At 47.5% G+C, this 14,976-nt stretch overlaps 1 protein-coding gene across 1 annotated transcript in view; it reads left to right on the forward strand.

Moving 5' to 3' along the window:
- The window catches only part of LOC126251964 (facilitated trehalose transporter Tret1-like), a 58,085-nt gene that overhangs the window by 28,220 nt on the left and 14,889 nt on the right, over window positions 1-14,976 (forward strand). The window contains exons 2-3 of the mRNA XM_049952728.1: window positions 2,719-3,053; window positions 7,778-7,986. Of these exons, the coding sequence (XP_049808685.1) occupies window positions 2,719-3,053; window positions 7,778-7,986 (544 nt within the window). The remainder of the gene's footprint in view (window positions 1-2,718; window positions 3,054-7,777; window positions 7,987-14,976) is intronic.

The following is a 14,976-nucleotide window of genomic DNA, read 5'->3' on the forward strand; positions in this document are numbered from 1 at the left end:
TTATCCGGATTTCCTATAGTCCATCCCAGATGTAAATGTTCAGGAACTTCTTACTCAGGCCGGCCGTTGCGACCCTGCGGTTCTAGGCGCTTCAGTCTGGAACCGCGCGACCGCTACGGTCGCAGGTTCGAATCCTGCCCCGGGCGTGGATGTGTGTGATGTCCTCAGGTTAGTTATGTTTTAGTTCGAAGTTCTAGGGGACTGATGACCTCAGATGTTAAGTCCCATAGTGCTCAGAGCCATTTTTTTTCTGGACCTCTGAAAGGGCTATTGTTTGGTGTCCTTCGTCATTGTACAACGATCAACTTGGAAGTGTGTTGTGCTACCCTCTGGAAATTGAAGAATCGACTTCAGCGTGTTCGTCGCCACAAAAATGCAAACGAACTTCTCCGTTTCCATGACAACGCAAGGCCTCAGACAAGTCTGTGGACCGACAGGAGGTCAAAACACTTCAATGGACTGTTCTTCCTCAGCCACCCTATAGCCGGGTTCTCGTACCTTCCGACTTCCATCTGTCTGGCCCAAAGGAGGATGCACTCCGCAGAAAGCAGTACGTGGGTGACAGGGAGGCTATCGATGCAGTAAGACGTTGATTGCGACGTAGAGTGATGCTATGGGGACATACAGATCCTGCCAGTAAGGTGGTGTAAGGCTGTCGCAGTGAACGGAGATTAAGTTGGAAAACACTGTTTTGTAGCCAAAAGGGTGGGGTATATTATGATGTATTGGAACCCTGAATAAAACCAACTCGGTTTCAGAAAAAAAAACTAACTGAACGACCCACATAGATTATTCATATCCAGTTTGTAGTACGGCTTGTTGCATATCCCTATGTAATAACAAATAATGATAATAATAATGAGTACTATTCGGCTAACAAGGGGAGTCCACGACGTTGGGATCACAGATTTACTTCAAACTTTGTACATCTTTAGTAGGCCATTAAAGCAACGCAGTGTGCAAGTAGTGAGGTGCGCTACTCTAGCAATTCCGATAAAATCGCAATAGACGTTTCACGCGTCTGTTATGTGGCTTTTGTGCCTGTGCATAGGTTACGGTGGTTAGAGTTCATGGTCGTCAAGTGATTAGCGTTCCAGCTTCGTAAGACGAGCGTGTATGACACAACGGCTCGACTCCCGATCGAATTTTACTATTAATCTATTTTTTCATAACTTGTCATATTATTTGCGACATTTGAGAGGTAATATAATGAGAAAACGAGTATGTGCATGAAGTTTTAATTTATATTTTCCATATCTGTATGACAAATACCATCCTGCAGCGTGTGATGTCGAGAGCACAATCGACGAGTAATTCTACATTACCCCTGTGGTGTGGCACATTGTAACTTACTATATCACTGATTGTGAAGAACGTCATTCGAGTCATTATTGAGATTCCACTTGGGCCTTGCATGACTGTCCCTCGTTCTTGAAAATTTAATTACAAATATTAAGTAGTCAAATAATATATGAATTTCACTAAAATTTCACGATAATGCAAGTAAGCTTTTTTTGTTATATTATCTCTCAAATGTGATATAAAAGTGACTTTTGTGTTCATAGTTCCGCATAGCGCGTACACAACTTTCCCACTAGAGCGTGCCCCGCTAAGCACAACAGCGCAGGCGCAGCGCTCGTCCGTCTCCGCACTAAGAGATGGCGCTGCCATAGAGACGGACCAAATTCTGCTTCCACCGATTCACGTATTAATATGTAACGCAGCCAATGAGATTGCTGCTAACGTAGAACCTTTTCTCCTCACGGATCACACTCGCGCAGTGATGCATGAACGCGCGAGGTATTATAACGAGTGTACAGACCTCCGATTAGTCAGTCTGCATCAGTCTGTACCAGTCGGCATTAGTCTGTACCAGTCTATAGTCAAGTTTCAGTCTGCGCCCAGTAAGATTACCATATTCCTGTACATAGCCATGAAGATAAATGCATAGACACTTTTGTCAAGTATCAGAGATATGTGAGAATAAGATTAACGCACCAATATCAAAGGAACTTGAGATTGTCAATTGTAAATAGCATCCAGAACCAAGTTCAGTAATTTTTATGCTTGTTATTATTTTAATAAATGTATGTGAAAATTAATCAAGTTCTGTTTAAAGTTGGTCACTGTCAATCTGCTACTCTAAGCGTGCAAGTGGCATTTCTATCGTCTGACCTAATGGCAGAAGATAAACACGCCACGATAAGACCACGAGACATATTGCTGACACTCGCCTACTTAGTTAGAGCGACAAGTCAAATAATCTGATGGTGTGTGTACTGAAGGTCTTACAGTACGCACACCACAGTGCCTAGTGTAGAAAAAAAATATAGATTAAAAAATGTTTACGGGATTCGAACTGTGGCCTCGTCAACCATCCTCTCGAGACACACGTGCATAGTGCTGACACTAACACCTAGAGCACAATGACTTCTTAGGCCCGACACCTTCGCACAGATACATGAGGCACCTAACAGACGCGTTAAACTTCTTTGGCGATTTTCTTGAAATTGCCAGATTAGTGCAAATTGTTACTTACAAGTTACGTTGTTTTGATTACCTACAACGGATATACAAAGTTTGAAGTATATCCGTGATTCCAACGTCGTGGACTCCCCTAGTGAGAGCGGTATAGGGGAGCAGGCTTGTTAGTGCGAGAGTTCAGTACGTATGTCAGCACCCACTAATAACGCGTGACCTGTTCTGTTTGCCTGCCAGACTGGACGCGCCACCGCTGCAGAATGGAGCCGCCGCGCATGCTCAGCTGCTGGCGTCGGAGAAGCTGGGCGTCGGCCACGACGACGCCGCGCTGAGGCTGCAGCCCACAGCGCCGCACCCCGACGAGGACACGGACGAAGAGGGTGAGGGGGGCGCGAAGCGCGGCCGCAGCTGGACCAGCCCCGCAACGCAGAACCAGTTGCTGGCCGCCTCCGCCTGCTTCCTGCTCACTGCCGGCTGCGGCTTCCCCATCGGCTTCTCTGCCGTCATGCTGCCACAGCTGCGCCAAAACGACTCCGTCATCCACACCAACGAGGATATGGAATCCTGGATAGGTCAGTGTCCGCCGCTCTCCTGCGACTGCGAGTCACTGGCGAGCCCTTGTAAAATCAGCACTGCCGCCGTCATCGTCAGTATAACGGTCTAGCATTGACAGAACTTAGCGAGCCACTGATGTACAGATTTTGCACTGAAGAGCCAAAAAACTGGTACACCTGCCTATTATGGTGTAGGGCCCCCGGGAGCAAGCAGAAGTGCTGCAACACGACGTGGCATGGACTAATGTCTGAAGTAGTGCTGGAGGGAACTGACACCATTAATCCTGCAGGGCTGTCCATAAATCCGTAACACTGCGAGGGGGAAGGGATCTCCTCTGAACAGCACGTTGCAAGGCATCCCAGATATGCTTAATAATGTTCACGTCTGGGGAGGTCGGTGGCCAGTGGAAGTTTTTAAACTCAGAAGAGTGTTCATGGAGCCACTCTGCAGCTATTCTGGACGTGTGGGGTGTCGCATTATCCTGCTGCACTTTCCCAAGTCCATCGGAGTGCAGAATAGACATGAATGGATGCAGGTGATCAGACAGGATACTTAAGTGCGTGTCACCTGTCAGGCGTATCTAGACGTATAAGGGGTCCCACATCACTCCAGCTGCACATGCCCCACGCCATTACAGAATCTGCATCAGCTTGAACAGTCCCCTGCTGACATGCAGTATCCGTGGATTCATGAGGGAGTCTCCATACTCGTACACGTCCATTCGCTCGATACAAATTAGACTCATCCGACGAGGCAATATGTTTCCAGTCATCAAGAGTCCAATGTCGGTGTTGACGTGCCCAGGAGAGGCGTAAACCTTTGTATCTTGTAGTCATCAAGGGTACACGAGTGAGCTTTCGGCTCCGAAAACTCATGTCGATGATGTTTGTTTCGTTGAATGGTTCTTACGCTGACACTTGTTTATGGCCCAGCATTGAAATCTGCAGCAATTTGCGGAAGAGTTGCACTTCTGTCACGTTGAACGATTCTCTTCAGTCGTCGTTGGTCCCGTTCTTGCTGGATCTTTTTTCGCCGCAGCGATGTCTGAGATTTGATGTTTCACCAGATTACTGATATTCACGGTACACTCGTGAAATGGACGTGTAGGGAAAATCCCCACTTCATCGCTACCTCGGAGATGCTGTGTCCCATCGCTCGTGCGCCGAATATTGACACCGCGTTGAAATTCACTTAAATCTCGATAACCTGCCATTGTAGCAGCAGTAACCGACCTAACAACTCCGCCATGCACTTGTCTTACAGGCGTTGCCGGCTGCAGCGCAGTATTCTGCCTGTTTTCCATATCTGTGTATTTGAATACGCATACCCGTACCAGTTTCTTTGGCGCTCATCTCTGTGATGAGCTCCCAGTAGCTCCCTGGCCCCAAGTCACTGATCGTGATGTATTTTATATCGATTGTTCTGTTCCACACATCCGCCATCCTCAGCGACACCAAAGTTATGATTATGACATTGCTTAATGAAGCGTTGTTGACTTGTGATTAATAACGGTAACTGTACTTGTACAGGATGTTCGGAAATTCTCATTACAAACTTCTAGAACTTGTTGTGGGGAGTGAGTACGTAATATTTTGAATAGGAATTCATGTCCGGAAACGTACCGTTTACGTTCGACGGTTTTAGTTCAGAGCCGGCAGGTGTAGCCGAGCGGTTCTAGGCGCTTCAGCCTCGAACCGCGCAGGTTCGAATCCTGCCTCGGGCATGGATGTCTGTAGAATTCAGTATTCCGAGATCCATAATGTGAACAGTGTGCCGAGAATAACAAATTTCAATCATTACGTCTCGCTGGGGACAACGCAGTGGCCGCCGGCGTTCACTTAACTACACTGCTGGCCACCGTAAATGCAACACCAAGGAAGACAAGAGGTAGCACAACAAGATTTATTTTGTAAATAACATGTTGACCAAGTATCAAATGATTACGTTTACAGACGTCTGTGACATGTGGTTCCTGCCAGAATCAGTAGCCAGAGTAGCCGCCATTGTTGGAGATCACCGCTGCCACACGTCTCGGCATTGAGTCAAAGAGACGTTGGATGTTTTCCTGGGGTACAGCAGCCCAAGCAGCTTCCACACGTTGCCAAAGATCATCTAGTGTGGCAGCTGGGGATGTAATCTGGGTCACTCGTTGAGCAACCATGGACCACATGTTTTCTATCAGCGAAAGATCCGGAGAGCGAGCCGGCCAGGGAAGCAATTCAATCTGGTCATTGACGAAGAACCTTTGGACAATGCGTGCCACGTGTGGTCGCGCATTATCCTGTTGAAATATGGCTGTGGCCGAGCCCTGAAGATAAGGAAGGACAACTGGCTCCAGCACCTCGGATATGTAGCGCCGGCTATTTAAAGTACCGGCAATGCGTACTAGAGGCGTGCGAGAGTAATATCCAATACCGCCCCATACCATAATACCCGGTGCAAGACCAGTGTGGCGGTGCATAATGCAGCTGTCCAGCATCCTCTCTCCACGGTGTCTCCACACTCGAATCCGACCATCGTGGTGCTGCAGACAGAAGCGTGCCTCGTCAGTAAAGAAGACATCATTCCATTCTGCCGTCCGCATCCGTCTGTCATCACACCATTGGCGACGGAGACGTCTGTGGCTCTGCGTCAATGGTAGACGAAGCAATGGACGTCTTGCGGACAGACCACTCTGCTGTAAACGGCGTCGAATGGTACGCGCAGACACTGGATGATGCGTTACAGACGCAATGTGCTGTGCTATGGTTCGGGATGTCACTGAGCGATCCGTCACTGCCATGCGCACAATTTGCCTATCAGCACGTGCAGTGGTGCACCGAGGTGAATGCGATCGACCACGTCGGTCCGTCGTACCCTCCTGCACCCAACGGTCACATATCCGCATTACAGTTGTTTGGTTTCGTCCAACACGACTAGCGATTTCTCTGTATGATAATCCACAATCTCGGTAAGCCACTATCCTTCCTCTGTCGAACTCGGATACTTGATCAAAAGATGTTCGCTGTTGTCTATGAGGCTTAACTGATCGTCTTGTGAAACAACCACAAGGTAAACACACGTGCCGAACGTACACTCGTCGAAATCGCCAAGCCTTAAATGGCGCTATGAGGTGGCGCCACAGGCGCGCGTGATGTGCATCTGCGCTGAAATTCTAATCAGTTGCATATCTCATCGCTGCAAACCCATGGTGTAAATTTCACTTGATTCGGATGCTTCCTTCAGGGTGTTGCATTTACGGTGGCCAGCAGTGTACCAAGAGCAGCGGCGTTTGCGTCGAGTTGTCAGTGCTGTCAGACAAGCAACACTGCGTGAAATAACCGCACAAATAAATGTAGGACCTACGACGAACGTATGTTACACCAGTACGTCTAAATTTGGCGTTAATGTACAACGGCAGCAGACGAACGACGCGAGTGTTTTTGCTAACAACATCCATCGCCTGCAGCGCCTCTCCTGAGCTCGTGACCATATCGATTGGATCCTAGACGACTGGAAAAGTGTGACCTGGTCAGATAAGTCCCGATTTCACTGGGTAAGAGCTGATGGTAGGGTTAGTGTGGCGCAGACCCCACGAGACCGTGGACCCAAGGTGTCAACAAGACACTGTGCAAGCTTGTGGTAGCCCCACAATGGTATGGGCCGTGATTACGTGGAAAGGACTGGGTCCTCTGGATGTTCGGCTACTTGGAGACCATCGGCAGCCGTACATGGACGTCATGTTCCCAAACAACGATGGACTTCTTATGGATCACAATGCACCATGTCATGAGGGTACAATTGTTCGCGATTGGTTTGAAGAACAATCTGGACAATGCGAGTGAATGGTTTCACCACCCAGATCAGCAGATATGAATTTCAGTGAACATTTATGGGAGATAATCGAGAGGTAACTTCGTGCACAATATCCTGCATGGACAACACTTATAGAACTATGGGCGGCTTTAGAGGCAGCATGGCCAAAGGCCTTGCTGCAGTGGTTGAAGCGGTTCCCGTCGGATCATCGAAGTTAAGCGCCGTCGGACTTGGCTATCACTTGGATGGGTCACCGTCTGGGTTTACCTAGTGATGTTGGCAAGTGGGGGCACTCAGCCGTTATGAGGCCAATTGAGAAGCTACTTGGCTGAGAAGAAGCGGCACTGGTCACGAAAACTGACAGCGGCTGGGAGAGCGGTGTGCTGACCACATGCGCCTCCTTATCAGCATACGGGGACGCCTAAAGGCTGAGGACGATACGGCAGCCGGTCGGCACAATTGGGCCTTCAATGCTTGTTCTGACGGAGACAGCATGGCCCAATATTTCTGTTGGGGACTTCCAACGACTTCTGTTGGGGGCACGTCCAGCTGCTGCACTACGTCGGGCATAAGGTGGTCCGACACGATATTAGGAGATAGCCCGTAATTTCTGTCGCTTCAGTGTATAATTCCTGGTTTAATTTCATACTGTTCATAAGTTTTATTATTGTACTTACGTCCAGGTAGTTTGATATTGCCGTATGGGGACGAAATTATCTAATAGCAAATAAAGAAATAGTGTTAATTTCAAATAAAATAAAACTGCGCAGGAAAATACTCTTTTTAACAAAGTTATTGGTTACGTATCTAATATTAGAATCTGTATAGTGACATCTGAAATGATTTTTTTCGTGGATCCATAATCGGACCTGTTAGCTTTTTCCCCCCGAGATTACCTTCTTATTTGGGAAGCGGTGTATTAGTGTGTGCCGTTTGCCTGCCGCAGCGAGCATGCATTCGGCGGCGACTCCGCTGGGGTCGCTGTGCAGCTCCTACCTGTCGGAGCAGGTGGGCCGCCGCACCACGCTGCAGCTCACCGCGCTGCCCTTCCTCGTCGGCTGGCTGCTGCTCGCCTTCGCCCAGAGCTACACCGTCGTCATCGTCGGAAGGATCCTCTGTGGCATCGCCGTCGGCATCTCCGCCTCGCCATGTCAGGTAACAATACTCCCCCTCAGTTCCTTTCTGCCTCTGTTCAGAAATTCTTAAAGTTGCCTAGTACACTGAGCTGACAAGTCACGAAATAGCGATATAAACATATACAGATGGCGGTACTATCGCATACACAAGGTACAAAAGGTTAGTGCGTTGGCGGAACTGTCATTTGTACTCAGGTAATTCACGTGAAAAGGTTTCCGACGTGGTTATGGCCGCAAGACTTTGAACGCGGAATGGTAATTGAAGCTAGACGCACAGGACATCTGTTTCGATGATCGTTAGCAAATTCAATATTTCCAGATCCATAATCTCTAATGTATCGAGAATACCACATTTCAGGCATTACCTCTCGCCACGGACAACGCTGTGGCCGATGGCTTTCACATAACGACCGAGAACAGCGTCGTTGTGTAGAGTTGTCAGTGCTAATACATAAGCAGAACTGCATGAAATAACTGCATCCGTTACCACAGTTGGCTTCAGTGGGCTATGGCAGCAGACGATCGATACGAGTGCCTTCGCTAACAGCACGACATCGCCTGCAGCGCGTCTCCTGGGCTCGTGACCGTATCGGATGGACTCTGGACGACTGGAAAACTATGGTGTGGTGAGATGAGTCCCGATTTCAGCTGCTAAGGTTAGTGTGGCGCCGCTCCTATGAAGCCATGGATCCAAGTTGTCAACAAGGCACTGTGCCAGCTGGTAGTGGCTCCATAATGGTGTGAGCTTTTATGCGGAATGGACTAGCTCCTGTCGTCCAGCTGGCCTCTGTGGCTGAGCGGTTCTAGGCGCTTCAGTCTGGAACGGCGCGACCGCTACGGCCGCAGGTTCGAATCCTGCCTCGTGCATCGATGTGTGTGATGTCCTTAGGTTAGTTAGGTTTAAGTAGTTCTAAGTTCTAGGGGACTGATGACCTTATGTTAAGTCCCACAGTGCTCAGAGCCATTTGAACTTCTCGTCCAACTGAACCGATCATTGACGGGAAACGGTTACGTTCGCCTCCTTGGGATCATTTGCTCTCATTCATGGACTTTATGTTCACAAACAACGGTGGAATTTTTATAAACGACACTTTCGCAGTTATGGTAGGCTATAGAGGCAACATGGCCCAGTATTTCTGCAAAGAGCTTCCCACGACTTGAATCCATGCCACGTTGAGTTGCTGTATTACCCGGGCACGATATTAGGAAGTATTCTACGACTCTTTTTTTGCCAACTAGACCTTTATCACTTTTTCGTTGTCATTACGCATTGACAACTTACTACACCGCAGATAACTGTTCTCCCAGCGTTTTATTTCACTTTCTTTGGATCAGCTAACACCCTTTTACAGAAATCCAGTTTCTTCTGAATGTTTACGACATTCATAGTGCTTTATATAGCAGCGCTAATGAGCTGTTCTACAGACACCCATTAAACAACACCCCTTGTTGACGAATATCATAACTGATATGCAGTTCGATAAAGACCTCCAAGCAAACAAAGCTCTTCAGTCGTTCTTAATGAACACAAGTCGGAATAAAAAGTAGCGTCTTGCATATCTCAAGTAAGCATTATAAGACTGCTATTGGTCACACTATACAAATGGCAAGGAAGATAACGTTTTTAGTTATTCTGAGGCTACTTCTAGACGAAGCAGTCCGTAGGCCAACACTCATTCAAATGAAAATGGTCGAGACATTCCATTTGGACTCCGAGAAAGTACGAAGTAAAACACTTGCACGAGTAACACACGTAACAGTGGTTGTCGTCTCGAAATATTTTGTTTTGTCCCTGCCTCAGAGCTTCCGTGGCGTCACGCAAAATCACACTCGTGACTACAGGACAGAATCCACGGTCCATTAGCGATGTCTGGTGAACGAGACAAATTATGCGTCGCACTACTTTCCAGATGTAATCAGAAACGTTTACTGGCAGTCTCAGCACCGCCACACTTGCCGCCCAGTCTAAGGATCGCCTGCCTCGAGGCGAGTCAGGATTATACTTCTTAGAATCAACACTCAATCATTAGAAAGTATTATAGCTACCTAACTACTTTCAGGTAAGATTCCCAGATCCGAAACTGGACTCGAACACGTTCACCGCCAACAAATTAAGTACACGGCTACCATCTGGCTCCTAACAGCTCCCGCCGATGATCTGCATGACCACAAAGCGGTAATACAATTCAACGTCAATAAGAGAGAAACTCTCACAAACTGACAACATTCAGATTTGTACGAAGACGAATATAATTTGCTGCCTTCAAAGAAAACCTTGCTAAGTCTGTTTCCTTCACTACACACCACCGTCCAACTAGCTACTATAGTTCGAATGGCTCTGAGCACTATGGGAATATCTGAGGTCATCAGTCCCCTAGAACGTATAACTACTTAAACCTAACTAACCAAAGACATCAAACACATCTATGCCCGAGGCAGTATTCGAACCTGCAACCGTAGCGGTTGCGCGGTTCCAGACTGAAGCGCCTAGAACCGCTCGGCCACAACGGCCGGCCTACTATAGTTCAGTCGTCCTAAGTTGATCCCTGACAGTTGAAGTGAGTTGGGCACTTAGCTTCGGGGACCTACCTCAGCCAATAATGTAACTCGATTTTGCAGACGTCTCTATGGTAACGCATCAGTGTTATCACAGCTTTGCTGACGGATACTGTTTACGCCTGCAACCGTTAGCGCTTCACAGCTGCAAGCTGGCAGCGGCGCTAAGAGCTGTCAGGGATGTTCTTATGACATTTCGACTATAGGTCCCACAATCTACGGTGAGGTCGCTGCCTGTGGTGCATCTGTAAACTTAGTGGCAACGCTCGCCTAGAAAACCGGGAAAGAGTCCGCTCGAAATCCACGTCCTCACGGTAATGCACTTTGCGACTGTCAATTCTCCTTACTTCTTGCACTAACACCGTTCATCAAGAAGGATTACCTTCTCCCGACGTCTGAGAATACGGTAACACCACCTGCGCACCAGACGCTACACGACTTCTGCAGCCCAAGAGAACTGCCAGCCGACTTCGCGAGATTCAAACCGCTCTATTAACATTTAGGATTTCCACCCAGTCAGCAGCAGAATGTAGGCATGTTGATTAGCAGTCTCCTGCTCCTGTTTACACTGACGTGACAAGTCATGGGATATCTTCTAATATCGTGTCGGACCTTCTTTTGCACGGCATAGGGCAGAAACTCGACATGTCATGGACTCAACAAGTCATTGGAAGACCCCTGCAGAAATATTGAGCCATATTGCCGCTATACCCATCCATTATTGCGTAAGTGTTGCCGGTGCAGAATTTAGAGCACGAACTGACCTCTCGATTATGTCTCATAAATGTTTGATGGAATTCATACTGGGCGATCTGTGTGACCAAATCATTCGCTCGAATTGTCCAGAATGCACCATGCATTGTCATCCATAAAAATTACATCGTTGTTTGGGAACATAGTCCACGAATGGTTACAAATGTCTGCACGTACCCGTAAATAAGCATTTCTAGTCAATGATTGGTTCGATTGGAACAGAGGATCCATTCCATTCCATTCCATGTAAACACAGTCCACCCCACTGTCGAGCCACCACCAGCTTGCACAGTGCCTTGTTGACGGTTTGGGTCTATGGCTTCGTGGGGTCTGCGCCACTCTCGAACCGTACCATCAGCTCTTACCAACTGAAATCGGGGCTCATCTGACCAGGTCACGGTTTTCCAGTCGTCTAGGGTCCAAGCGATACGGTCACGAGCTCAGGAGAGGCGCTGCAGGCGATGTCGTGCTGTTAGCAGAAGCACTTGCGTCGATCGTCTGCTACCATTGCCCATTAACCTCATATGTCGCCGCTCTGTCCTAACTGATAAGTTCGTCGTACCCCCCACATTGGTTTGTGCGGTTATTTCATGTAGTGTTGCTTGTCTGTCATCACTGCCAACTACGCAAACGCCGCTGCTCTCGGTCGTTCAGTGAAGGGCGTCAGCCACTCCGTTAACCGTGGTGAGAGGTAATGTCTGAAGGTATTCTCGCCAGATCCTTGACACTGTGGATTTCGGGATATTGAATTCCCTAACGATTTCCGAAACAGAATGTCCCATGCGTCTAGCTCCAACAGCCACTCTACATTCAAAGTCTCTTATCCCAGTCGTGTATCCATAATCACGTATGAAACGTTTCCACATGAATCACCTGAGTTCAAATGACAGCTCAGGCAATGCATTGCCAATTTTTACCTTGTGTACGAGACACTACCGCCGTCTGTATACGTGCATCTCGCTATCCCATAACTTTTTCACCTCTGTGTATAGCGCTTCTGTAAAGTGCTGCCTGGCAGCACTACTAGAAGTTTCTCAGCAACAGATGCTGAAAAACACCGGTCATCATGGGCAATCCCTCAATCCTCGTCCAGTCTCTTAGCCAGGATCACTAACCATTTACACATGAAGTGCATTCGCAGTTGCAAATATAGACATCATCAGCTGTATAATACTATTACAATACAATTTTGTGCCGGACAGGGACTCTGACCCAGATTTCCCGCTAACTACGAGCGGCAGCATGTCCGAAGTAACATTGTATCGTAATTCGGAATAGCACAGGCATTGCAATATCGGCCCGCATCTCGTGGTCGTGCGGTAGCGTTCTCGCTTCCCACGCCCGGGTTCCCGGGTTCGATTCCCGGCGGGGTCAGGGATTTTCTCTGCCTCGTGATGGCTGGGTGTTGTGTGCTGTCCTTAGGTTAGTTAGGTTTAAGTAGTTCTAAGTTCTAGGGGACTTATGACCACAGCAGTTGAGTCCCATAGTGCTCAGAGCCATTTGACCCATTGCAATATCGTATTTATCCACCGACACCGGGCAAGCGACTTTAAAGTAAAAGGTCTGCCCTGCACGGGAACGTACATAATGGATATACGAGTACAGATTGTTGACACGTGGTTGACGACGTACGGAAGGTTGGGTAAGGCCGTGAGTCGTGCTCGGATAGCCAAGTGGTAAGGTACCGCTAGCGATAAGCGGGAAATCGGTGCTCGAGACCCGGTCCGGCACAAATTTTCATTGTCATTCCTTTATACTACTGACGGTTGTCCATACTCGCAACTGCGAATAAATTTCATAACGGCTGTAGCTGCCCCAGTTACTGTTCCTTTGGGCATGCACGCTTGTCCGAAGAAACATTGCATCGTAATTCAGAATAACACAGGCATTGCAAATTCGTGTCGTACTAACCATTTAGGTTCGCCCATTAACTCTAGGATTAAGATGGGCGCCTTCCCCATGAAACAGAACCTGCCGCAGATAATAGCTACAGGAAGTGCAGACAGGTATGGGTCAAAATGGCTCTGAGCACTATGGGACTTAACTGCTGAGGTCATCAGTCCCCTACAACTTAGAACTACTTAAACCTAACTAACCTAAGGACATCACACACATCCATGCCAGACGGATGGAACCTGCGACCGTAGGGTCTCGCGGTTCCAGACTGACGCGCCTAGAACCGTTCGGCCACTCCGGCCGGCGACAGGTCTGGTGCAGAATTGTGTTACAGTCAGAACAGACTATATCATCTGAAGAACTTGGTTATTCGCACCAGTATCAATTTTAGACATTATTCTTGAAAGTAAATTTAAAAACTTATTTGCCGGCCGCTGGTGGCCGAGCGGTTCTGGCGCTACAGTCTGGAACCGCGCGACCGCTACGGTCGCAGGTTCGAATCCCGCCTCGGGCATGGATGTGTGTGGTGTCCTTAGGTTAGTTAGGTTTAAGTAGTTCTAAGTTCTAGGGGACTGATGACCTCAGATGTTGAGTCCCATAGTGCTCAGAGCCATTTGAACCATTTTTTTTTTTTGAAAGGTAATATAAACATCTAACAAATAAGGCTGACAAGAAATGCAAAATGGCTAAATAGGAATGGCTAGAGGACAAATGTAAGGCTATAGAACCGAATATAACTAGGAGAGATACTGCTTACAGAAAAATTAAAAACACGTTTGAAAGATGAAAAGTAGCTGTACGAACATAAAGAGCTCAGATAGAAAACCAGCACTAAGTAAAGACGGGAGAGGGGAAAAGTGGAAGGAGTGTACAGAGGGTCTATACAAGGGAAATGTGCTTGAAGGCAATATCGTAGAAAGGATAGAGGAAATAGTTTATGTGACAGGACACGTGGTACTTAGAGAAGAATTTGACAGAGGACTGAAACACCTATGTCGAAACAAAGGGCCTGGAGTAGACGACATTCCTTCAGAACTATTGGTATCCATGGGAGAGCCAGACATGACAAAACTATTCCACCTAGTATGCAATACGTATGAGGCAGGCGAAATACCCTCAGACTCCAAGAAGAAAGTAATTATTTCAATTCAAAAGAAAGCAGGTGTTGACACTTGTGAATATTACCGAACTATCAGTTTAATAAGTCGTAGTTGCAAAACACTAACACGAGTACTTTATAGAAGAATGGAAAACTGATAGAAGGTGACCTCGTGGAAGATCAGTTTGGATTCCAAAGAAATGTAGGAACACGCGAGGCAATACTGACTCTACGACACCTCATAGAACATAAGTTAAGGAAAGACAAGCCTACGTTCATAGCCTTTGTAGGCCTAGCGAAAGCTTTTGACAGCGTTGACTGGAATAAGCTTTTGACAGCGTTGACTGGAATACTCTTTCAAATTCTAAAGGTGTCATGGGTAAAATACAGGCAGCGACAGGCTGTTTACAGCTTGTACAGATACCAGACGGTAGTCATGCGAGTCGAGGGGTGTGAAAGGGAAGCAGTGGTTTAGAAGAGAGTGGCACAGTGTTTTAGCATGTGCTCCATGTTATTCAATGTGTGCAGTGAACAAGTAGTAAAGGAAACCAAAGAAAAATTTGGAGTAGGAATTAAAGTCCAGGAAGAGGAAATAAAAACTTTGAGTTTTGCCAGTGACATTGTAATTCTGTCGAGACAGCAAAGGACCTGGAAGAGCAGTTGAACGGAATGGACAATGTCTTGAGAACAGTATACAGGGTGGTC

Source organism: Schistocerca nitens, chromosome 4, assembly GCF_023898315.1.
Source record: "Schistocerca nitens isolate TAMUIC-IGC-003100 chromosome 4, iqSchNite1.1, whole genome shotgun sequence".
NCBI lineage: Eukaryota > Metazoa > Arthropoda > Insecta > Orthoptera > Acrididae > Schistocerca > Schistocerca nitens.